Source organism: Haliotis cracherodii, unplaced genomic scaffold (assembly GCF_022045235.1).
Source record: "Haliotis cracherodii isolate W230 unplaced genomic scaffold, xgHalCrac1.p SCAF_1, whole genome shotgun sequence".
Taxonomy (NCBI): domain Eukaryota; kingdom Metazoa; phylum Mollusca; class Gastropoda; order Lepetellida; family Haliotidae; genus Haliotis; species Haliotis cracherodii.
This window is the reverse complement of record NW_027266264.1, coordinates 719783-733928: the sequence shown is the minus strand read 5'-3', so window position 1 is coordinate 733928 and position 14146 is coordinate 719783. Positions and strand designations below refer to the sequence as shown.

The 14146-nt window shown below is 42.1% G+C and overlaps 1 protein-coding gene across 1 annotated transcript in view; it reads left to right on the top strand.

Moving 5' to 3' along the window:
* LOC139471084 (hydroxyacid-oxoacid transhydrogenase, mitochondrial-like) overlaps positions 1–13363 on the top strand; it is a 47787-nt gene extending 34424 nt beyond the window's left edge. Inside the window, exons 10-14 of the mRNA XM_071253383.1 lie at positions 1778–1876; positions 2282–2360; positions 3511–3607; positions 9873–10030; positions 10469–13363. Of these exons, the coding sequence (XP_071109484.1) occupies positions 1778–1876; positions 2282–2360; positions 3511–3607; positions 9873–10030; positions 10469–10552 (517 nt within the window). The 3' untranslated portion in view covers positions 10553–13363. The remainder of the gene's footprint in view (positions 1–1777; positions 1877–2281; positions 2361–3510; positions 3608–9872; positions 10031–10468) is intronic.
* The last annotated feature ends 783 nt before the right edge of the window (positions 13364–14146 follow it).

Here is a 14146-nt window from a genome sequence, read left to right as displayed (position 1 = left end):
TGGTGAGCGTTAAAGTCTCCTAGGAATATAGTTGATTTATTGCTTATTTGGAGTAATTTGTTTAGGTCCTCAGCTTGAATTTTTTGTTCTGCCCAGTGGTATATGTTAATGATGTTTATTTTTTGGTTTTTGAGAGTTATTTGGATGCCGTTTGCTTCTAGGTTTGGTGTGTTTATTTTGATTTCTTCATAGTTAATGTCTTCTCTGATTAGTATTATTAATCCTCCTGCAGCTCTAGCGGTTTTAGGTTTGGCTCGGTCTGTTCTAACTGAGTTGTAGTTTGGTAGAGTAAATTTAGATTTTTTTGAGAATTTGGTATCTTGGATGCAGGCAATGTCTTGTCTTGTTTAAATTTTGCTTTTAGTTCGTGGCAGTGGGAATTAAGTCCGTTGGCATTCCACTGAAATATGTTTAGGCCTTCCATTATTTGGGCTTTTAGTGTTTGGAGGTTAGGTTTGATTTAGGCTAGGGGTTTTTACTTGGTTGAGGTAGGGCTAACTAATTTGAGGCCTATGCTGAAGAATTCGTAGGTAAGGGTTGTCAGTTTAAGCTTATTTGCTGCGGTATAGAAAGCTTTAGTGCTAGCGTTTGGGTTTATTTCCTTTAACATGAATGCGAGAAGGATGGTTAAGTTGTTTAGTTTGTTGTTTGACATTTGCTGAGGCCTGCGTTTAAAGATTTTGGGTTTTTTGGGGGTTGAGAGAGTTATTTCGTTTATGTCTTCCTCGGAGTTGCATTCGTATTCTTCTGTGTTGTAAAGTTTAGTTTCCTCACATTCCATGGGGGTGGTTTGCGTGCGTGCTTGTGTTTGTGGTAGTGGTCTGGATGTGGATGTGGTTTCCTTACTTCCATAAAGACAAGTAACAGTTCATATGTCTGTTCTGTTGACTGGCATTCAGGAAGTTCATAGGCAATAACATAATGGAACCAGAACTGTTCACTGATTGAGAAGGTGTCAACAAGCTTGACAGGAGTGGGTAGATCTCTTTACCCCAGCAGTGATAACTCACCTGATGCCCATTGTGTAATTGCTATTTTTTGAATGACATTGTTGTATACTTGTTACAATTGCTGCTCAATAAAAAGTGTTTGTGTTTATATTCAAGTTGGTATTTCCACTGTCCAAAGTGTGCAGTCAGGCCGTCTTATTGTTGTGCAAAGTTAATTAATGCGAGTGAAGCTTGACATAGCATTAATTGATATTGGGTGACATAGCGTTATAGTTGATATTGTGTGACATAGCGTTATTGTTCATATTATGAGACATAGCGTTATAGTTGATATTATGTGACATAGCGTTATAGTTGATATTATGTGACATAGCGTTATAGTTGATATTGTGTGACATAGCGTTATAGTTGATATTGTGTGACATAGCTTTATTGTTCATATGTGACATAGCGTTATAGTTGATATTATGTGACATAGCATTATTGTTCATATTGTGTGACATAGCGTTATAGTTGATATTGTGTGACATAGCGTTATTGTTCATATGTGACATAGCGTTATAGTTGATATTGTGTGACACAGCATTATTGTTCATATTGTGTGACATAGCGTTATTATTCATATTGTGTGACATAGTGTTATAGTTGATAGTATGTGACATAACGTTATTGTTCATATTGTGTGACACAGCGTTATAGTTGATATTATGGGACATAGCGTTATAGTTGATAGTATGTGACATAGCGTTATTGTTCATATTGTGTGACATAGCGTTATAGTTGATATGATGTGACATAGCGTTATAGTTGTTATTTCTGTCTGATAGAGCTGTGTATGACGTGGGTGATGAGGAGGCTCGGTCAGCCATGCATCTTGCCAGCTCCTATGCCGGAATCGGCTTCGGCAACGGAGGAGTGCATCTGTGGTGAGTCAGTGACCACATAACCATGACAACATGCAGCCGGTGACTCACATCGATACAACCTGTAAAGTGTCCTTTGTATTGCACAATAGAGAGAGAATATGTCCCTTAAGAAAACTATCAATACACAATGTAAATGATAACATGTGAGTAAATACTCTATGGCTGAAAAGGGGCAGTGAGGTGGCCAAGTGGTTAAAGCCTTTGCTCGTCACACCGAAAACCCAGGTTCAATTCTCACCATGGGTACAATGTGTGAAGCCCATTTCTGGTGTCCCCCGCTGTGATATTGATGGAATATTGCTAAAAGCGACGTTCAACCTCACTCACTCACTCTCACTCACTCACTCACTCACTCACCCACTGTTATTATTCAGTCAAGACAAAGTTGTCTCCCTTGTGTTCCAGCCACGGCATGTGCTACCCAATCTCCAGCCAGGGAAAGAAGTTTACGTCAAAAGACTACAGCCAGGACTACGCTCTGATTGTAGGTGGCAGTACTATGCTCCGATTGTAGGTGGCAGTACTATGCTCTGATTGTAGGTGGCAGTACTATGCTCTTGTTGTAAATGGCGCTACTATGCTCTGATTGTAGGTGGCGCTGTTGTGCTCTGATTGTAGGTGGAACCACTATGCTCTGATTGTAGGTGGCGCTCCTGTGCTCTGATTGTAGGTGGCACTACTATGCTCTGATTGTAGGTGGCAACACTATGCTCTGATTGTAGGTGGCACTACTATGCTCTGATTGTAGGTGGCACCACTATGCTCTGATTGTAGGTGCACTACTATGCTCTGATTGTAGGTGCACTACTATGTTCTGATTGTAGGTGGCACCGCTATGCTCTGATTGTAGGTGGCGCCGCTGTGCTCTGATTGTAGGTGGCGCCGCTGTGCTCTGATTGTAGGTGGCGCTCCTGTGCTCTGATTGTAGGTGGCGCCGCTGTGCTCTGATTGTAGGTGGCACCACTATGCTCTGATTGTAGGTGGCACTACTATGCTCTGATTGTAGGTGCAGTACTATGCTCTGATTGTAGGTGGCAGTACTATGCTCTGATTGTAGGTGGCACCGCTATGCTCTGATTGTAGGTGGCGCCGCTGTGCTCTGATTGTAGGTGGCGCCGCTGTGCTCTGATTGTAGGTGGCGCCGCTGTGCTCTGATTGTAGGTGGCGCCGCTGTGCTCTGATTGTAGGTGGCGCCGCTGTGCTCTGATTGTAGGTGGCGCCGCTGTGCTCTGATTGTAGGTGGCGCCGCAGTGCTCTGATTGTAGGTGGCACCACTGTGCTCTGATTGCAGGTGGCGCGGCTGTGCTCTGATTGTAGGTGGCGCCGCTGTGCTCTGATTGTATGTGGCGCCGCTGCGCTCTGATTGTAGGTGCACTACTATGCTCTGATTGTAGGTGGCACCACTATGCTCTGATTGTAGGTGCACTACTATGCTCTGATTGTAGGTGACACCGCTATGCTCTGATTGTAGGTGCACTACTATGCTCTGATTGTAGGTGACACCGCTATGCTCTGATTGTAGGTGGCGCCGCTGTGCTCTGAGTCCAGCTGGCAGTATCTTGTGTTGTCATGTTAGATATGATGTTGTTATGTTTGACTCGATGTCATGTTTGACTTGACTTCCTCTGCCTCAGCCCCATGGCCTCTCCGTCATCATCACGGCGCCAGCTGTGTTCGAGTTTACAGCTCCTGCATGCCCTGAGCGACACATCGAGGCTGCGGAATGTCTGGGTAAGCAGGAATACACGTCTTGTCGTTTTATTCATCGTGGATTAAACTATAGAAAAGTTCTTGTAACATAATGGATGATATTATTAGCTTATTAAACATGTTAAGTCCATTATAATATATATCAACTGTATAATAGTGTAATATAATGATAGCGTTGTAGTCTGTGATGTTGTAGGTGTTGATGATGTAGGTGTTGATGATGTAGGTGTGAATGTTGTAGTCTGTGATGTTGTGGGTGTGAATGTTCTAATCTGTGATGTTGTAGTCCGTGATGTTGTAGGTGTGGATGTTGTAGTCTGTGATGTTGTAGTCTGTGATGTTGTAGGTGTGGATGTTGTAGTCTGTGATGTTGTAGTCTGTGATGTTGTAGGTGTGGATGTTGTAATCTGTGATGTTGTAGTCCGTGATGTTGCAGGTGTGGATGTTGTAATCTGTGATGTTGTAGTCTGTGATGTTGTAGTCCGTGATGTTGTAGTCCATGATGTTGTAGTCTGTGATGTTGTAATCTGTGATGTTGTAGTCTGTGATGTTGTAGTCCGTGATGTTGCAGGTGTGGATGTTGTAGTCTGTGATGTTGTAGTCCGTGATGTTGTAGGTGTGGATGTTGTAATCTGTGATGTTGTAGTCTGTGATGTTGTAGTCTGTTATGTTGTAATCTGTGATGTTGTAGTCTGTTATGTTGTAGTCCGTGATGTTGTAGGTGTGGATGTTGTAATCTGTGATGTTGTAGTCTGTTATGTTGTAGTCCGTGATGTTGTAGGTGTGGATGTTGTAATCTGTGATGTTGTAGTCTGTGATGTTGTGGGTGTGAATGTTCTTATCTGTGATGTTGTAGTCCGTGATGTTGTAGTCTGTGATGTTGTAGTCTGTGATGTTGTAATCTGTGATGTTGTAGTTTGTGGTGTTGTGGGTGTGAATGTTCTAATCTGTGATGTTGTAGTCCGTGATGTTGTAGTCTGTGATGTTGTAGTCTGTGATGTTGTAATCTGTGATGTTGTAGTCTGTGATGTTGTAGTCCGTGATGTTGTAGTCCGTGATGTTGTAGTCTGTGATGTTGTAGTCTGTGATGTTGTAGTCCGTGATGTTGTAGTCTGTGATGTTGTAGGTGTGGATGTTGTAGTCCGTGATGTTGTAGTCCATGATGTTGTAGTCTGTGATGTTGTAATCTGTGATGTTGTAGTCTGTGATGTTGTAGTCTGTGATGTTGTAGGTGTGGATGTTGTAATCTGTGATGTTGTAGTCTGTGATGTTGTGGGTGTGAATGTTCTAATCTGTGATGTTGTAGTCCGTGATGTTGTAGTCTGTGATGTTGTAGTCCATGATGTTGTAGTCTGTGATGTTGTAGTCTGTGATGTTGTAGTCTGTGATGTTGTAGTCCATGATGTTGTAGTCTGTGATGTTGCAGGTGTGGATGTTGTAATCTGTGATGTTGTAGTCCGTGATGTTGTAATCTGTGATGTTGTAGTCTGTGATGTTGTAATCTGTGATGTTGTGGGTGTGAATGTTCTAATCTGTGATGTTGTAGTCCGTGATGTTGTAGTCCGTGATGTTGTAGTCCGTGATGTTGTAATCTGTGATGTTGTAGTCCGTGATGTTGTAATCTGTGATGTTGTAATCTGTGATGTTGTAGTCTGTGATGTTGTGGGTGTGAATGTTCTAATCTGTGATGTTGTAGTCCGTGATGTTGTAGTCCGTGATGTTGTAATCTGTGATGTTGTAGTCTGTGATGTTGTAATCTGTGATGTTGTAGTCCATGATGTTGTAGTCTGTGATGTTGTAGTCTGTGATGTTGTAGTCTGTGATGTTGTAGTCCATGATGTTGCAGGTGTGGATGTTGTAATCTGTGATGTTGTAGTCTGTGATGTTGCAGGTGTGGATGTTGTAATCTGTGATGTTGTAGTCCGTGATGTTGTAGTCTGTGATGTTGTAGTCTGTGATGTTGTAGTCCATGATGTTGCAGGTGTGGATGTTGTAATCTGTGATGTTGTAGTTTGTGGTGTTGTGGGTGTGGATGTTGTAATCTGTGATGTTGTAGTCCGTGATGTTGTAATCTGTGATGTTGTAGTCCGTGATGTTGTAGTCCATGATGTTGTAGTCTGTGATGTTGTAGTCTGTGATGTTGTAGTCTGTGATGTTGTAGTCCATGATGTTGTAGTCTGTGATGTTGCAGGTGTGGATGTTGTAATCTGTGATGTTGTAGTCCGTGATGTTGTAGTCTGTGATGTTGTAGTCCATGATGTTGTAGTCTGTGATGTTGTAGTCTGTGATGTTGTAGTCTGTGATGTTGTAGTCCATGATGTTGTAGTCTGTGATGTTGCAGGTGTGGATGTTCTAATCTGTGATGTTGTAGTCCGTGATGTTGCAGGTGTGGATGTTGTAATCTGTGATGTTGTAGTCCGTGATGTTGTAGTCTATGATGTTGTAGTCCATGATGTTGTAGTCTGTGATGTTGTAGTCTGTGATGTTGTAGTCTGTGATGTTGTAGTCCATGATGTTGTAGTCTGTGATGTTGCAGGTGTGGATGTTCTAATCTGTGATGTTGTAGTCTGTGATGTTGTAGTCTGTGATGTTGCAGGTGTGGATGTTGTAATCTGTGATGTTGTAGTCTGTGATGTTGTAGTCTGTGATGTTGTAGTCTGTGATGTTGTAGTTTGTGGTGTTGTAATCTGTGATGTTGTAGTCCATGATGTTGTAGTCTGTGATGTTGTAGGTGTGGATGTTGTAATCTGTGATGTTGTAGTCTGTGATGTTGTAGTCCGTGATGTTGCAGGTGTGGATGTTGTAATCTGTGATGTTGTAGTCTGTGATGTTGTAGGTGTGGATGTTGTAATCTGTGATGTTGTAGTCTGTGATGTTGTAGTCCGTGATGTTGCAGGTGTGGATGTTGTAGTCTGTGATGTTGTAGTCCGTGATGTTGCAGGTGTGGATGTTGTAGTCTGTGATGTTGTAGTCCGTGATGTTGCAGGTGTGGATGTTGTAATCTGTGATGTTGTAGTCTGTGATGTTGTAATCTGTTATGTTGTAATCTGTGATGTTGCAGGTGTGGATGTTGTAGTCTGTGATGTTGTAATCTGTGATGTTGCAGGTGTGGATGTTGTAATCTGTGATGTTGTAGTCTGTGATGTTGTAGTCCGTGATGTTGCAGGTGTGGATGTTGTAGTCTGTGATGTTGTAGTCCGTGATGTTGCAGGTGTGGATGTTGTAGTCTGTGATGTTGTAGTCCGTGATGTTGCAGGTGTGGATGTTGTAGTCTGTGATGTTGTAGTCCGTGATGTTGTAGTCTGTGATGTTGTAGTCCGTGATGTTGCAGGTGTGGATGTTGTAGTCTGTGATGTTGTAGTCCGTGATGTTGCAGGTGTGGATGTTGTAGTCTGTTATGTTGTAATCTGTGATGTTGTAATCTGTGATGTTGTAGTTTGTGATGTTGCAGGTGTGGATGTTGTAGTCTGTTATGTTGTAATCTGTGATGTTGCAGGTGTGGATGTTGTAGTCTGTGATGTTGTAGTCCGTGATGTTGTAGGTGTGGGTGTTGTAGTCTGTGATGTTGTAGTCCGTGATGTTGCAGGTGTGGGTGTTGTAATCTGTGATGTTGTAGTCTGTGATGTTGTAATCTGTGATGTTGTAGGTGTGGATGTTGTAGTCTGTGATGTTGTAGTCCGTGATGTTGCAGGTGTGGATGTTGTAGTCTGTGATGTTGTAGTCTGTTATGTTGTAATCTGTGATGTTGCAGGTGTGGATGTTGTAGTCTGTGATGTTGTAGTCCGTGATGTTGTAGGTGTGGGTGTTGTAGTCTGTGATGTTGTAGTCCGTGATGTTGCAGGTGTGGGTGTTGTAATCTGTGATGTTGTAGTCCGTGATGTTGTAGTCTGTGATGTTGTAGTCCGTGATGTTGTAATCTGTGATGTTGTAGTCCGTGATGTTGTAATCTGTGATGTTGTAGTCCGTGATGTTGTAGGTGTGGGTGTTGTAGTCTGTGATGTTGTAGTCTGTGATGTTGTAGTCTGTGATGTTGTAGTCCGTGATGTTGTAGGTGTGGATGTTGTAGTCTGTGATGTTGTAGTCTGTGATGTTGAAGGTGTGGATGTTGTAATCTGTGATGTTGTAGTCCGTGATGTTGCAGGTGTGGATGTTGTAGTCTGTGATGTTGTAGTCTGTTATGTTGTAATCTGTGATGTTGCAGGTGTGGATGTTGTAGTCTGTGATGTTGTAATCTGTGATGTTGCAGGTGTGGATGTTGTAATCTGTGATGTTGTAGTCTGTGATGTTGTAGTCCGTGATGTTGCAGGTGTGGATGTTGTAGTCTGTGATGTTGTAGTCCGTGATGTTGTAGGTGTGGATGTTGTAATCTGTGATGTTGTAGTCTGTGATGTTGTAGTCTGTGATGTTGCAGGTGTGGATGTTGTAGTCTGTGATGTTGTAGTCCGTGATGTTGTAGTCTGTGATGTTGTAGGTGTGGATGTTGTAATCTGTGATGTTGTAGTCTGTGATGTTGTAGTTTGTGGTGTTGTGGGTGTGAATGTTCTAATCTGTGATGTTGTAGTCCGTGATGTTGTAATCTGTGATGTTGTAGTCCGTGATGTTGTAGGTGTGGGTGTTGTAGTCTGTGATGTTGTAGTCTGTGATGTTGTAGTCTGTGATGTTGTAGTCCGTGATGTTGTAGGTGTGGATGTTGTAGTCTGTGATGTTGTAGTCTGTGATGTTGAAGGTGTGGATGTTGTAATCTGTGATGTTGTAGTCCGTGATGTTGCAGGTGTGGATGTTGTAGTCTGTGATGTTGTAGTCTGTTATGTTGTAATCTGTGATGTTGCAGGTGTGGATGTTGTAGTCTGTGATGTTGTAATCTGTGATGTTGCAGGTGTGGATGTTGTAATCTGTGATGTTGTAGTCTGTGATGTTGTAGTCCGTGATGTTGCAGGTGTGGATGTTGTAGTCTGTGATGTTGTAGTCCGTGATGTTGTAGGTGTGGATGTTGTAATCTGTGATGTTGTAGTCTGTGATGTTGTAGTCTGTGATGTTGCAGGTGTGGATGTTGTAGTCTGTGATGTTGTAGTCCGTGATGTTGTAGTCTGTGATGTTGTAGGTATGGATGTTGTAATCTGTGATGTTGTAGTCTGTGATGTTGTAGTTTGTGGTGTTGTGGGTGTGAATGTTCTAATCTGTGATGTTGTAGTCCGTGATGTTGTAGTCTGTGATGTTGTAGTCCGTGATGTTGCAGGTGTGGATGTTGTAGTCTGTGATGTTGTAGTCTGTTATGTTGTAGTCCGTGATGTTGTAGGTGTGGATGTTGTAATCTGTGATGTTGTAGTCTGTGATGTTGTGGGTGTGAATGTTCTTATCTGTGATGTTGTAGTCTGTGATGTTGTAATCTGTGATGTTGTAGTCCGTGATGTTGTAGTCCGTGATGTTGTAGTCTGTGATGTTGTAGTCTGTGATGTTGTAGTCCGTGATGTTGTAGGTGTGGATGTTGTAATCTGTGATGTTGTAGTCTGTGATGTTGTGGGTGTGAATGTTGTAATCTGTGATGTTGTAGTCTGTGATGTTGTAGTCCGTGATGTTGCAGGTGTGGATGTTGTAATCTGTGATGTTGTAGTCTGTGATGTTGTAGTCTGTGATGTTGTAGGTGTGGATGTTGTAATCTGTGATGTTGTAGTCTGTGATGTTGTGGGTGTGAATGTTGTAATCTGTGATGTTGTAGGTGTGGATGTTGTAGTCTGTGATGTTGTAGTCCGTGATGTTGTAGGTGTGGATGTTGTAATCTGTGATGTTGTAGTCTGTGATGTTGTGGGTGTGAATGTTGTAATCTGTGATGTTGTAGTCTGTGATGTTGTAGTCTGTGATGTTGTAGTCTGTGATGTTGTGGGTGTGAATGTTGTAATCTGTGATGTTGTAGTCTGTGATGTTGTAGTCTGTGATGTTGTAGTCTGTGATGTTGTAGTCTGTGATGTTGTGGGTGTGAATGTTCTAATCTGTGATGTTGTAGTCTGTGATGTTGTAGGTGTGGATGTTGTAGTCCGTGATGTTGTGGGTGTGAATGTTCTAATCTGTGATGTTGTAGTCTGTGATGTTGTAGTCCGTGATGTTGTAGTCTGTGATGTTGTGGGTGTGAATGTTCTAATCTGTGATGTTGTAGTCTGTGATGTTGTAATCTGTGATGTTGTAGTTTGTGGTGTTGTGGGTGTGAATGTTCTAATCTGTGATGTTGTAGTCTGTGAGGTTGTAATCTGTGATGTTGTAGATATGGATGTTGTAGTCTGTGATGTTGTAGGTGTGGATGTACGTAACGTGAAGCGTGGCGATGCTGGACGGGTGCTGTCAGACAGAGTGAAGGAGATAATGGATGACATCGGCACCCCAAACGGACTGACAGAACTCGGCTTTCAGTCTCAGGATGTTCCAAACCTTGTCAAGGGCACCATGCCACAGGTGGGTACATATACATATTCAGGGCACCATGCCACAGGTGGGTACATATACACATTCAGGGCACCATGCCACAGGTGGGTACATATACACATTTGGGGCACCATGCAACTTGTGGTACATATACACAGTCAGGGCACCATGCCACAGGTGGGTACATATACACATTCAGGGCACCATGCCACAGGTGGGTACATATACACATTTGGGGCACCATGCAACTTGTGGTACATATACACAGTCAGGGCACCATGCCACAGGTGGGTACATATACACATTAGGGGCACCATGCAACTTGTGGTACATATACACATTAGGGGCACCATGCAACTTGTGGTACATATACACAGTCAGGGCACACATAGACTGTGGTACTCCTGTCTTGGAGGCAGCAGTCTTGTGTCAATGCCCACACATGATTCTATATCGTCTATGTTTCAGCACCGAGTAACAAAGCTGTGTCCAAGACCCTTTCAGGAGGAGGACATTGCGACATTGCTGGAGAAGTCAATGAGAGTGTTCTAGGCGTTGCCCATGGGTCTATATCTGAACCAAACTAACCAGTCGGGACAAATCAACTGAATGAGAAATGAACGTGGCACAGATGAAGGCCCAGCTCAGCAAGTGACATGAAGAACGTGACCACATGGAATGGTGGCTGATGTTTGATGATTATGATCAAATAGTTTTAATTATTTTCATGCAAAGAAAATATTAAGTGCATTGATGCAATACATGTTGTTTACAATGTAGTAGACACATGCCATAACAACCTCATTTTGTTGACGAGAATGTTTGATAGAATTTATTATCCAGCACGAAGTGGTGCTTGCATGTTACTCTGGGGACCCAGTCGTCAAGGCTGTAGAGATTTGCTGACATACTGTGATGTAACTGGAAAACTGTTGAAAGCAGCGTTAAACCAAACTCCCTTACGATTACAAAGGTCAGCTTCACTCTAGGTCCAAGGTCATACTCAAACCAAAGTGCCAAAGGTGAAGGACATTTTCACATCGTCTTTCAGGTAGGGCCTTGACGATGTTAAAGTGTCAAGTTCATTGTAAAGTGTGTTGTGTGATTTGATTTGAGAGCAAATTCGAGTTGACATCAGTCCGGCGAGGTCACCTTTTCAGAAAAGTAATTCATGAGTATTTTCAATCACATGAATGATTCAATAATTAACTCAATACTTGTCATGTGACTTCACTGGGCTGTTTGATGGTCATTCACTCCTGAAATGAATTGTAAATAGTTTTATTCATTAAATATTGGCATTTATATTTGGAGACTTCATGTTGTAACACCACCCAAGTTTGTGTTCTCACAGGTGATTGGGTGATGTTGAAGGTGAAGGTCACTCAGTGATGGTTGGGCATTCAGAAGCCATCTGACCTGCTTCACATTACAAGGTCAAGGATAACTTCTCTTTCTGGCTAAATTTGCTTATGATTTTCTGACATGGTTCACCTTGGCGCCATAATGGAATTACACTTCTTCTTTTTTATGTGGACAGTATGCGTCATCTCTTTCCCAGGTGACACCTTCATTACTCTCTCGGTAACATCACTGCCACCAGTGTGCACGGCCATTACAAGAATATACACATTCAGGGCACCATACCACCAGTGTGTGCACGGCCATTACAAGAATATACATATTCAGGGCACCATGCCACCAGTGTGTGCACGGCCATTACAAGAATATACATATTCAGGGCACCATGCCACCAGTGTGTGCATGGCCATTACAAGAATATACATATTCAGGGCACCATGCCACCAGTGTGCACGGCTATTACAAGAATATACACATTCAGGGCACCATACCACCAGTGTGTGCACGGCCATTACAAGAATATACACATTCAGCGCACCATGCCACCAGTGTGTGCATGGCCATTACAAGAATATACATATTCAGGGCACCATGCCACCAGTGTGCACGGCCATTACAAGAATATACACATTCAGGGCACCATACCACCAGTGTGTGCACGGCCATTACAAGAATATACACATTCAGGGCACCATGCCACCAGTGTGCACGGCCATTACAAGAATATACATATTCAGGGCACCATGCCACCAGTGTGTGCACGGCCATTACAAGAATATACACATTCAGGGCACCATGCCACCAGTGTGTGCACGGCCATTACAAGAATATACACATTCAGGGCACCATGCCACCAGTGTGTGCATGGCCATTACAAGAATCTTGAAATTTCCCCTCTAACCCAAAATGTAGTAACGTTCATACTTTTTTTTGTATATAGGGATATAGCGATCAGCCAGTCTGTCCATCCGTAATCATTTCCTTTTCCTGGGCAGAATTCCAAAACTATTCAGTGTATTTGATCAAAACTTGGCAAAGATATCAGGCACATACTGAAGTGGTGCCTTTTGATATTTTGGGATTTTTCTAAAAAAAAAAAAAAATTCAAAATTTTTATGGAATGAAGTTGGACATAGACTCAATTGGGGATGGGGTTCTTTTCTGGGGCAGAATACGAAAACCATTCAGTGTATTTGATCAAAACTTGGCAAATCTATCAGTCTCATACTGAAGTTGTGTCTTTGGCGATTTAGGAATTTTATAATTTTTTATTTTTTACGTTCCCATGGCAACAAGATGGATTTAAGTTTTAATATAGGGTTGGTTCACTTATGGAGTAAAATAAATAAACTGTTAAATATTTCCTTGCCCAGAGAATACAGAATAGCACATTTACTTGTTACTTTACAGACAGCGGCTGGGGGGATGAGTCATCAGAAAGAATGTTTATGTCGTTGGAAATGCCATCATGTTTCCTTTTGAAAAGGTGTATGACTGACCATGTTTTCCAGATGAATTTACTTTGTTGTTTGTATAATCAGATTGGTTCGAGATTGCAGACTAACGGAAAATCACCCAACTTCTCCCTTACATTCTTACTATATCAATTACATGATAGTTTTAATGAAATAGAAATGCAAATTGACAAAGTAATTTAGCAGCAGTCATTTGTTTGTAAACATAACAGTCATTTGGTTGTGAGCACCTATGACAGTGGGGAGTTTTGACTGGTGGCAGCGATAGTAAAGAGAGGTCCGCCAACAGGCTATCGCTGTGAGGAGCTTAAGTATGTGTGTATGGAGAGTATTTGTGAGAAGTGAAACAACTGTAAACTGCCGCTTCCTTCATCTGCTGTGGCTGCTGCTGCTGCTGCATGATGATGCATGATGCTTTAACTTGTGGTTGTCTCATATACTATTTTCAGATATACTAATGTTATATGTTGATTTATGATTGATTGTTAATGACTAATTACATTTAAACAAGAAACACATAATATTGGTTTGTCTTTTGTCACTCACAACCTGACTTGATCTGTCAGTGTTCCATGCTGTCCTAGTCCTGTGTCCTAGTCCTGTGTCCTAGTCCTGTGTCCTAGTCCTGTGGTGGCTCTCATGGCCTCACCTCCACCCGCTACATCTTCTCAAAGTTGATTGGCACAAGAGGATATGCTTTCACCGAATTCCTCCACATGGCCAGGGGCAATTCCTTTTGGCAAATGTCAAAAGGTCAAGGTTGAAAAATAAGGATTTAGTTTCTCAAAAAGTCTTGATGCCTTCATCAATAAACATGGCTATGCCCTGTCCACATATATGGATCTGGATGACTGTTGATCTCAAATGCATCCGCTTGGACTTAAAAAAATATAAGAATTGGTTCTCAAAATACAGTGTGGCGGGTGTGTTTTTTTTTTGGGGGGGGGGGGGTAGGGGGTGGATGATAATCTCCTTTTACGGCAAGCATGGGTTGCTGAAGACCTATTCTACCCAGGATCGTCACGGGTCTATTACATCAAGTGTCAATGGTGGACCTGTTGAAGGTCAAGGTTATGGTGAAACGTGATAATATGATACTGCCAAGGTAGAAACATAGAAAAACCTACGGTAACAATCTAACAATAAATGCAACATGATCCATTTCTTAAGACACTTGTTGTCAAATACGAGTACTTCTACTTTTGATCGTGCACCAATATATTTACTTATTAAGTTGGAAACCCGATCGTTAAGGATTTTTTATCTGCTCTTGCAATCTATCGGTACCTTCTCATTGATTCCAACCTAA